Source organism: Olea europaea, chromosome 6 (assembly GCF_002742605.1).
Source record: "Olea europaea var. sylvestris chromosome 6, O_europaea_v1, whole genome shotgun sequence".
NCBI classification, from domain to species: domain Eukaryota; kingdom Viridiplantae; phylum Streptophyta; class Magnoliopsida; order Lamiales; family Oleaceae; genus Olea; species Olea europaea.
This window is the reverse complement of record NC_036242.1, coordinates 29,471,909-29,484,060: the sequence shown is the minus strand read 5'-3', so window position 1 is coordinate 29,484,060 and position 12,152 is coordinate 29,471,909. Positions and strand designations below refer to the sequence as shown.

The window sequence follows — 12,152 nt, the reverse complement described above, 5'->3', positions numbered from 1 at the left end:
AACCTGACTTAGATTTGAAGTTGAACCCAAACACAGATTTTTATCTATTTGTTAGTTTTAGTGGACAATTGATAGATGTTATTTATTTATAATTTTTAAATTAAAATAAATTATATATTTTATTTCTTAAATTAATTACTTTCGAATATTAAAAAGATTTCTTGTGATAAAATTTTACTTTCTAGAATATCTTTAAATTATTTATATAATTTTATTACAACTTGAACCTTAACTTGTAATTTAAATAATGTAATAGCAGATAGCCCCTGGGGCATAGCCTAGTGGTACAAAGAATAGGAGTGAGATTATCTCACGCATTGCTGGCAGTTGTAGTGTGGAGGTTTGATTCCTGAGACATGGAATTGGATTCCTTGTAAGCGCAGTGTACAGACAGTTCTTATTTTCTTGTCTGTTGGGACACATCCCTCGATTTACCTCCCTCACAAAATTTTAGAGATGGAATGATGAGGGCCCTCAAAATTGAGGTTCAACATTTTTTAATAAAGTAACAGCGGACGATGTTAAAATAATGCGGTGGATAAAGGCATTTAATCAACGTTACGTAAGTTATTGCAGATTGTTAGAAAGTTCAGCCGCCGAGTAATTGGCGTTTTGCTGCTGGCGGCTATTTCCACTTTCCAGAAGCTTCAAAGCCGTTAGCATATTAACTTTTGTCATCCCTTGATTCTGCCACGTATTTACTCGAAATAAATATATAAATAAGAATAATACTACTTGTATATAATATATTATTATATAATTATAAATAATGTTATTCACAGTCGCTCATTACAGTAGTTGTCCTACGCAATATCCTACATGATAATTTGTGATTTGATGGATTAATGAGGTAGTTTTTCCTTGCCTTATATATCATATCATTAAGCGCCATATTCATACTACATAGGGTGATTACGATAGTGAGTGATTGCATATAACATTATTTTATAATTATTTATATAAAGATAAGTCGTCAAAAAGAGAGTTAATGTTTTTATTTGGTTGAATAAATTTTGATTTAATAATATTTTACCATATTATATGTATAAATATATATGTAAGTAATATTTCAAAAAATTTGGAGATTAATCATTGGAATAATTCTAAAAGATTAATGGTAGGAATTTTTTGGACATTCATTTCCTGCAAAAAAAAAAAAATTAAATTAAATAAGCTCACAAATATGCAAACAAAGTATAAAATATAGGTGGAAAATGGTAAAAGAAGTCAATGGAAAATCAAATCATTCAAAATTTGTTATTTCGGCAAATTTTATACTACTTATCCTATCTATAAAGAATGGTAGAGATGGCTAGGTGACATATCAATAGTGGTTAAACCATTGACAACTTTGTTGGATATTTATATTTTGTGTGAATGAATGTATGTATTTAGCCTCTATGTCGTATTCAACTTGATGATACATCACGTGAACTTTGCAAAAGTTTGAAAAATTGACCTCTTCATGAATTCTTCGACAAGGAATACACTATATAATTTTCTTTACTGCACCTTTTTTTGGATTTTAAATTGGATTAAGCTCGACCTTCTTCTTTCAACATTTGAAAGAGTATATGCTATTTGAGAATATTAGTTCGTTACTCATTTTATGTTAAGTAAAATATTCAGAATTCAAAAGTAAATATTTTACCTGTGCACTCTGTTAAATTTACAAGTAACATTTAAATGCGTGTGATGTTGCCAAAATTTCAAGGGAGCTAATTAAAGTAAATTACATGCTATTTTAATGTTGTCTTTCAAAATATAATAAAGAGGTAAAATCCAATTAATAGTTTGATGACCAATAACAAATTGACAAAGTAGAAAAAACTAAAGCTCGAGGCTTATAGTGCAAAAGTAACCTAAAAAGGCTAAGTTCAACTTTGTAACTAAAAAAAGACTTAAGTTTAAAATTCTAAATAAGTCATATATTTTGATAATAAAGCAGAGTTATTTTTGAAAGAAGTAATTATTTCACTTAAAAGCAAAAACAGAAAAATTATGATTGAGATTAAAAGTTAAAATAACTTCTTTTAAAAAAAAAGGTTGAACCCCAACTTTAAGGGTCCCCTATTGCCCTGCCCTGGAGTATCGTGAGGGAGGTAAATCGCAGGTTATACCTTCAAGGGTACAAGGTGGAAGGCTGTTTGTACACTTGCACTTACCCAAGAGTCAAATCCATATTTTAGGATTCGAACCCTTGACACGACAGCCTTAAGTAAAACTGAATTTCTCCACTCTCCCCTTTTACCACTTGAAGATGTGCCCTGAGGGCTAAAATAACTTCTTTTTAGCTTAGCCATTAAACCAAAAAAGAGTAAAAAGGGCATCGATACAAGCCTATTTTAAAGGACTTTCTAATCGATAATGTCGTGTGAAATATCTCTAAAATCGTGACCAAGAAAAATATCTTCGCAAAAATTATGCCTACATTCAATGAAACGTTGAATAATAATTGCTAGGGGCATAACGAGATTTAAAGTTATGAGGATTTATCTATGGAGGAACTAACATAGAAATGCCAAATATTAATTTGGTATTAACATTTGTAAGACATTGATTGTTCAATGAAACAATAAGAAATAATATCAAACTCCAAACAGAAGTATCTACCTATTGATAATTTATCCAATTTTAACAATGGTAGGGAATGGAAGTTAATCTTCTTTGAGAATTTCCTAATTTATCTTGTTTAAACTTGAAGAATTAATGATTATTTTATTATTTTTTTCCCTTCATTTCAACTTTATTTCCCTTTACTCATTCGATCCATTAAAGAGACAATAAAGAATAAACTTTAAATCTTAGCATATAAGCGAAAATTTGTTTCTTTTTTAATATAAACATTAATAGATCAAATTCGATATAAATGACACTTCAATATATAAACTAGAAAAATCTTCACATATTATGACAATCTTTTATGTCAATTTGCTTCTATAATATTTTTTACAACAATTTTTATAATTTGTCACGCTTTTTGATATATTACGACAACTTTTTATGTCGACTTATATTCTTTTGGTACTTATATTTTTCACTATAATATTTGCAACAAGCTTTAAAAATGTGTCCCGTTAAATCATTTATTACGACAATTTTTTGTATGTCGCAAAATATTTTGTCTCTAGATAACAATTTTGTTGTAGTGTTTAACTATATATTCTTCAAAAAATCACTATTTCAAAATATATTTTCTCCCAAAATCACATTAAAATGGAGCCCAAACACAGTAATTTTTGTTTGGTCCTCATTTCTTAAAAAACTAATTTTTTAAAGTCATTTTTAATAATGCATTTTTTGGATCACAATTTTATCAAATTTTCAATCACATATTTAAAAAAAAGTACTAAAAATTTTAATTTTTATCCAAGACAAACAGGGCTCAATCTCTTTTATAGTTTTAATTAAAAATGAAAGTTCATTAATACTTTAAACTTACTAAGATATTTTTTAAAAAGTTATCATCGACAAAAAATTCTATTGTTATTATTAAATTTTTATTTTGTTATCTAGTCTTTTTCCTTTGATAATATTTATTACATTATTTTGAAACCGATTTCTGTGAATTAAATTTATGAAAATATTTTAATTATGGTAGAACAAGAATATTTAACATATGAGTGCTTTTAATTAGCAGTCATATTTTACTTGCTCAACGAAGAGATCAGTGACATCTTTTTGTTTGCCATATAACCTATTTGATAGAAATTATAATATAGTTAACAATTAATTTTAATTACATATTATATATGATCAACAATTTTCTTACCAAATATTTTACTAACTTTTATTAAAATCTGCTAAAAATCTAATTTTAATCTCAATCAAACAAGTGCTATAATGCATTCTAATTGAAAGCATGACAAAATTCGTTAATTTAAACACTTTTAATATAATCAATTATGTTGAACAAGGTTTTGACAAGTGCTATGTTGGCGGTACTTGTGTGGTTTCGTGTATATTTTTTTTTTCAAACTGCTCGATGAATTGAATTGGTTACACATGTTTTCCTAATTTTATATCCTGTCACTCATCCTACTTGTGTAGCAAATCTTGTAATATAATATAATACAAAAAATCATTAGCAGAGTAGAGTTTGGAGCAAGCAGAGTGAGTCTTAAAGAAGTCCAAACTCCAAAGTATAATTATAAGTATATATCGTTGGCTTAAAGAGACAACCATGCAATACGAACATCGGGTTTGCCATCGGCAATAACCACATACACATACATGGGGATTGAGTATTAATTTATTTATGTGGGACCCACATATCTATATTAGTGCACGATCGTTCTTGCGGATCGTTTGGCTTTATTCTTAAAGAGATTAGTAGACGGCTCGATCGAATCGGCGGGCCCTTCGTAGAACCCACCATTTTTATCACTTTTGTTTTATTCCCAACTAGACACTGCTAAATTCAGCTCAAATAATTCCCGCACCTAACCCAAATTCATCCCCCTAATACAAATTCTCTCTCCCATATCTCAACCTTTACTCGCCACCACTAGCCGCCCCCTGCTCTCCCTAATTTTTCTCTCTAAATTTCCATTCCCCATTTTCTCTCTTCCCGAAAACCTAAAATCTTTTGGGTATGTTAAGGATTTGATTTGGTGACAAGTACTAAGTTTGTTGTTGGGTTTGTATGCCAGTCTCTTGATTCAATTTCAGGTTCAGTCTGTGTAATGATTTGTTACGATGAATCTATGGTCAAGTAGCATTACAACAAAAACAGCAGCGACAACAATTACGACTACAGACGATAACGCGTCGATGATGGAGGCCTTTATGTCATCCTCTTCCGATCTGGGTTCTTTTTGGCCCGCCCCATATGCTCCAAATCCTGCTGACCCATCGAAATCCTCGTCGTCAGCGGCGGCGACCGCTGCCACGGCACAGTTTTTCAACCAAGAAACGCTGCAGAAGCGTCTGTTGGCGTTGATGGAGGGTGCTCAGGAGAGCTGGACTTACGCGATTTTCTGGCAATCGTCGGTGGCTGACTACGGTGGTCCGTCGCAGCTGGGCTGGGGCGATGGGTACTATAAAGGCGAAGAGAATAAAGTGAAGCGAAAGACGGCGGCGTCACCGGCGGAGCAAGAAAACAGAAAGAAAGTGCTGAGAGAGTTGAATTCTTTGATTTCGGGCCCACAATCCTCAGCCGATGATGCTGTTGATGAAGAAGTGACTGATACTGAGTGGTTCTTTCTCATCTCTATGGCTCAGTCCTTTGTCAACGGGTCCGGGCTTCCCGGTCAGGCCTCGTACAGCTCGAGCCCAATCTGGATAGCTGGTGCCGATAGGTTGAGTGTTTCTCACTGCGAGCGGGCTCGCCAGGCTCAGATCTTCGGGATCGAGACCATGGTTTGCATACCGTCTTCAAATGGAGTCGTGGAGCTTGGTTCGACCGAGGTGATTTTCCAGAGTTCGGATCTCATGACCAAGGTTAGAGTTCTGTTCAATTTCAATGGCATGGAAATGGGTTCCGTGGCTCCGGCCCCGGGACCTGGATCTGGATCCCGCTCGGGCTCTTGGGCGGCCTTGGCGGAGAATGACCCGTCAGCTTTATGGTTAACCGACCCCTCGTCCTCCGGTGTGGAAATGAGGGATTCTTTGAATGACAGCAATGCTAATATCAATAACAATGGTGTGGGGAGTTCAATTCCTTCGGTTAGTGCTAGTAAGCAAATTTTGTTTGGGAATGAAAATCCTAGTACTAGTACTTTAACAGAGAATCCGCACCACCACCACCACCAGCAGGCACCGGGGTTTATTACAAGGGAGTTGAATTTTTCCGATTACGGGATCGATGGGGATAGTGTTAGGAAGGTAACTTGTAAGCCGGAGTCGGGTGAGCTTTTAAATTTCAGGGAGAGTACGAAAGGGAGTGTGTGTAGTGGGAATGGAAGTTTGTTTGGAATTCAAGGGGAGAATTATAATAATAATAATAACAACGTTAGCAATAAGATCAAGAATAAGAAGACATCCCCAACCTCAAGGGGGAGTAACGAGGAGGGCATGCTATCGTTTACTTCGGGTGTGATTTTGTCCCCCTCGGGTGCAGGGAAGACGAGTAATGGTGGTGGTGGGGAACTTGATCATTCAGATCTTGAGACATCTGTGGTTAAAGAGGGGGATAGTAGTAGAGTAGTCGACCCCGAGAAACGACCTAGAAAAAGGGGTAGGAAGCCTGCAAATGGGAGGGAGGAGCCTTTAAATCACGTTGAGGCCGAGAGGCAAAGGAGGGAGAAGTTGAACCAGAAGTTTTATGCGCTTAGAGCTGTTGTCCCGAATGTGTCCAAGATGGATAAGGCTTCGCTACTAGGAGATGCTATATCTTATATTAGTGAGTTGAAATCAAAGCTTCAACGTGTGGAGTTGGACAAGGAAGAATTGAAGAGTCAATTGGACTCGGTGAAGAAGGATTTAGCAACTAAAGAGCCTCGAGTTTTAGATCCTCCACCCGAGCGAGATATCAAAGTGCCAAGCCATGGTGGTAATAAGATTGTTGATGTTGAAGTAGAAGTTAAGATCATTGGTTGGGATGCGATGATACGGGTTCAATCTAGTAAGAGTAACCACCCGGCAGCAAGGCTGATGATGGCCTTTAAGGAGCTAGACCTGGATGTTCACCATGCTAGTGTGTCGGTGGTGAACGATTTGATGATCCAGCAAGCCACGGTGAATATGGGGAGCCGATTTTACACAAAAGAACAGCTTAGGGTTGCATTGACATCAAAAGTTGCTGAAAGTCGATAAATTGTGTAATGGTGTCTAGCTATGTACGATATTTGTGTTTTACTATTTTAGAGCTTTGAGGGCTGAAATGTGAAGGCTGGGCTAATTCAGCTTTCCATTTTTCTTTTGCCTTCTCTAGTTTTGTGGTTAGTTTCCAGTTCCTGTGTACATATTTGTAAAACCCAATAAAAAATTTTGGGCTCGTATTTATGTGATTAGACATGCTAATCTGTCCTTCCTGTTTGTAAGATTGAATCTCTGTATTTCTTTGCACGTGATTTTTGGTGGATGGATGGATTAACTAAGAGATGTAAAGGGTATTATCACCGCCTCCCAGTCCAAAAGTTATAGTTTAAAGTGCATGTACAATTCACTCTATCACCTATAATCAAGTATGGGCCCTTCGACTATCATATTTCAAGCATGTTTCTACATTATTCACCCCAGCCCACTCGACCTACCAACCAACGGAGGAGCTCCAGTATCGACTTGAATAGGGTTGCTCCAGTTATGATATCAACTGCTGTAGGGTATTGTCGTCACTTAATTCAAAAGTTATAAGCTTACTAGAGTCAAGATTTGGAATTCACTCCAAATCCAGTTTGTTTGGTCCTACCCTGTTTCAAGCACATTCTTGCATTTTGCTCGACCGAAATGAAGAAAGCTCAAAAGGTATCAGATGAATGCGAGATTTTTTCAGTACTTGGAAGACAATGGAAAATGCGACTAAATGCCCCTTCAAAATGACCTACCTAAAGCACAAAACTATTAAACACATTTCTGAAAATCTGCCATTGTATGGCTGTGGATTTTTTGGCTTTTTGCATGCATCAATGTCAGGTGTCAACTGGTTCGTTTATGATAATAGATGCATGAATAATTTTTGTTGGACAATGCTACATGTACATAATTTTTTTTTTACCTAATTCTTTATTTACTACTCACAATTGGAGGGTGGAGACCACATTTGGGGATTTTTATATTCACGCGGGGCCGTGTGCATTGTGAGAGGGGAACAATTTTCAATTTTTGTCCCAATATCACACATTTGTTCATTGAACCTATTCCTCCTAATCTCTGGCTTAGTGTCTTATTTTGATCATTGGAAAGCCAGATTTGTTATCCTTTTGACTTGAACGGATTCATGTTGCTCCAGATATACTTGAACATTTCTATATGTACACTCGATAGGACTGTTAACTCAAATCACAAAACTTTAGATCTGAAGTAACTCAAATCACGATACATTCATGCATGTGATGCTATTTAGGAACAGGAACTGTTCCTTTTGTGCACAAATAAGAATGTAGACTGTTTTGTCGTTATTCTTTTATTGGGTTACTTTTATTATTATTATTTTTTAATTTCATTTCTCTTTTTGATGGGACACACCGACATGTATGTATGAAATTGAGCACACAATGATTGGTTGCTGCAGAATTTTTATGGTGGGAATTAGCTCTTAATTTACCTTATTAGGGATAGTATTTTAGATGTCAATGAAAATGTGTATGCAGTAATGAATGAATTGACATGAAAATATTTACTTGTTTTTATTTTTTAGTATTGTATTGTCCAATATTATACGTTCTATTTTAGTAAACTATCCAGAAAAAGTGTGCTTTTAACTAAAATATTACATACTTTGTGGAGATAACTTAAATGTTACTAAAGACTTTTTCTACTCTATTACAACCCTACTAAAAAATAAAGTAGAGAGAGAGAGTAAACTATCCAGAAAAAGTGTGCTTTAACTAAAATATTACATACTTTGTGGCGATAACGTAAATGTTACTAAAGACTTTTTCTACTCTATTACAACCCTACTAAAAAATAAAGTAGAGAGAGAGAGAGAGAGAGAGAGAGAGAGAGAGCCCCCATGGCACATCTCCAAGTGATAAAAGGGGAGGTGGAGAAATTCAACTTTACTTGAGGGTGCCACGTCAAGGGTTCGAATCCTGAAATACGAATTTGGTTCTTGGGTAAGTGCAAATGTACAAGTAGCTTTCCACCCTGTACCCTTAGAGGCATAACCTGCGATTTACCTCCTTCACGATACTTTAGGATAGGGGCGGTGGGGGACCCTTAAGGTTGGGGTTCAACCTTTTAAAGTAGAGAGAGAGAGAGAGAGGATATTTGCCAATTTGTGGTGTTTGAAATCAGAAGATTACGTCGTATCAAATGTGTATCATGTCTAAAGGCTCGCTTGGTACCCATTATTTTCAAAATACATTTTTCTCTCTTTTCTTTTCAACGACTCATTCTTTATTAAAATAGTATTACACGTAAATAAAAAATTTTTTCTTATTTTTCAACCACACATTTCCCATCAATTTACTATTCAAAAATATATTTTTATATAAAAATGTCAACCAAATACCCTCTAAATTTCCTAAAAAAAGAAATCAATCATGCTACATATTCAGACTCAAATCTAAGCTCAAATCCAGATGAAATATGTGTCGACGCATGATTGAACAATTTGAAAAATTAAAACAAAAATACTCATTTTCTGACACATTAGTCTGTCTCTTCAAACACTATTTTCAAGTCTGGTTAAATGACTTTATTCAAAAGGAATTAGATGACTCGAGATGTCTTAAGGATTGTCCAAATTCGAGTTGCAGAATAAATTGTCGTAACACTCCAAGCCAATTGTATTAAATTAGAGTAACTTGATCGCATTATTGGCTTCTTCTTTTTTAAGAGCAAAAATATATTGAAAGAATTTGGCCCTTTATTATATTTTATTAAACAACATTATTTGTTTACTAATAATGAAATACTCACAATCTAATCTTGCGAAATGGGAATAATAGACTTCACACACATGATAGTGAAGGAGAAACTAAGGGCATGTTCTCCATGTGAAAAATTTGCTTATCATTCAATTAATTATAATTAAGTATTCGTATGACTCACCTTTGATTGTTTGATATACTTTTAAGCAACTTTTTCATTTTATAAAGTTAATTAAGTGGTTAAAGAGGTCAAATGCATTACAGCTGTTGATATTTTATTAGTATTTTCCCTTATATTTTAAATAATTTAATCAAACTCCAAGAATTGATATACAAAATGAAAAAGACGATATAATAATGACAAACAAATTGCGAGATAGACAATAATTAAGAATAAATAAAACTCACTAAAAGATAGTATTGATATTTTTTACTTAATGTCACATTCATTATTATTTCTTTTATCAGTCATACAGGACCTCATAAATGGGCACTGGGCTTCTAGCATGCTTCATATTCCATTTGTCAATGAGATTAGACTATGCTATTATTCTAAATACTTAATTTTCTTCATTAGATTTTGGTGAGCTGACAAGCAATCCAGGAGTCTTAAACAAAAAATTTCAGGGTTTTTTCAAAAATAACAATAATAATAAAAGGAGCAAATGATCACCTACTATAACATCGTCGATATTTGTAGGTAATTGCGGACGAAATTATTGAGATATATGTCATTACACACCTCCATTGAGGTTGATAATATCATCGACTATCACTGTTGGTGTTATAGTAGCTGATTGTCAATAGACATTGCTGGCATCATTATTGAAAACTTTATTGTTTTTTATTTTTTAAAATTCCATTGACAAACTTTCTATAACTTAAGAATTTTTTTTAATATAATATTAATGCGATACAAATTTTTTTTCTAACTCTTATTTCAATATTGATTTTTTTAATATTAGTATTTGATTTTTTCGTTTTTATTAACTTATTTTAGATGAAATTTTCGTTTATATACATATACTAAAAAATATCTTTTCTATTATTACAAACTGAAATTCTGTTAATAATTTTGAATTTTATAACTGTTGTTTAATTACTAAGACCCTGTTTGTGGCCTTTAATATTTTTTTTAAAAAAAAACTATGTTTTGAATAGTATTTTTGAAGACTGTGTGGTTGAAAGTAAAGAAGAATTTTAGGTTTATGTGTAGAATGTTTTATTGTGTAAATGTATGGCTTGAAAATATATGAAAAATAAATTAAAGTAAAATAAATTAAATTAAAGGCAACCAAACAGGGGCTAAGATATGAAATCTCAATTTTTAACTAAAGTTCAACCCAAGTCTAAAACTCCCATATAACTATAAAGAGAGCACAAGAAAATACACTGCAAAAGTTTCGCCTACAATTTTTTTAGAAAATAGACAATTATTTCACGAAAAGATAGTAAATATTGGATTTTTATTTTTTATTTTTAGATTATTTTGGTTGATGAGTCTGAGTTTCGGGATGAGATTAGCTGCTTGAAATACAGAGATGGATTTTTTTTTTTTTAATTTTTATATAAAACTGGTGTTTTCTCTTTTGTACAATTTTTATTGCATTTTTCATGAGTTCTTGAGAAAATTGATTAAAAAGACAATCATGATTTCTCATATTGGCTTCACTTTTAATTACATTTTACGATGAACTTTAATTCGAATTGCATGTTGCACATACCAAATCTTGCGGTTGCTATCAAGAGCACGAGTTTAAAAAATCTAATTTAGTTATACAAGTAAGTTTTAAAATAAATAATTTTTAATTGATTAAAATTGAAAATTATAAATTACTTATTTTGATATTAAAATTGAAATAACTTTCAACTAAGTGTTTTTTTTTTTTTTTGAAACATAAAAACAAGAAAAAAAAGTAATATATCCAAATATATTTAAAAATAATAACTTTATACTTTTTTGCTTTCGAGGCCTATGACAAAGCGCAATTTTGCTTATAGGATTAGAATAAAGCCCTTTAACGCCCGTGTACACGGGCCCACCTCGCCCCTCACATGGGGTGAGATCCCACATCTGGCCCACGTCTAGGTCCCGCCCCCGATGTGAGGGGGCGGGTGGGATCGTGTACATGGGCATGTAAAAGCCCGTATACAAGAAGCACAGTTCATAGGATTACTACACACAGACACATGCGTATGCAATCGTATCTTTCTATCTTACAGAGTATTTTTATCGGAAGGAATACTTCACAATAGTAAGTGAATGGCATTTTACATTCATTAAGTTTAAGAAATAGCAACGAACTTTTATCTTTTCAATATTTGCTGATCTTTAAAAACAATAGAATATTTTTATATAGCTTTTATATTTCGAAACCTATCGGATATTTTGTTTGTTCTTACTTTTAAGTAAAATATATTTACTTATTTTCAACTTTTACGATTTTAAAAAGTTATTTATACCTATAATTCAAGTATTTGAGCTTGGCCAAACATGCTCAAGGATGTAATGTATTTAGCCATGGTCGTCTTTCATTTTCTTAAACTCATTTTTTTCAAACTTATTTTCAATCACACAATTTTTTTAATAAGATAATTTTGAAAATTCTCTCAAAAATCAATTCTTTTTAACAAAGTCTTCACCAAATAAGGGCTTAGGCATGAGTATGGCCTTTC

At 33.1% G+C, this 12,152-nt stretch overlaps 1 protein-coding gene across 1 annotated transcript; it reads left to right on the top strand.

Annotated features, from left to right (window-relative positions):
- Positions 1 to 4,431: 4,431 nt before the first annotated feature.
- LOC111396393 (transcription factor MYC4-like) lies at positions 4,432 to 7,024 on the top strand. The gene has a single exon (XM_023022831.1). The coding sequence runs from the start codon at positions 4,699 to 4,701 to the stop codon at positions 6,754 to 6,756; it is 2,058 nt and encodes a 685-aa protein (XP_022878599.1). The 5' UTR covers positions 4,432 to 4,698; the 3' UTR covers positions 6,757 to 7,024.
- Positions 7,025 to 12,152: the final 5,128 nt, after the last annotated feature.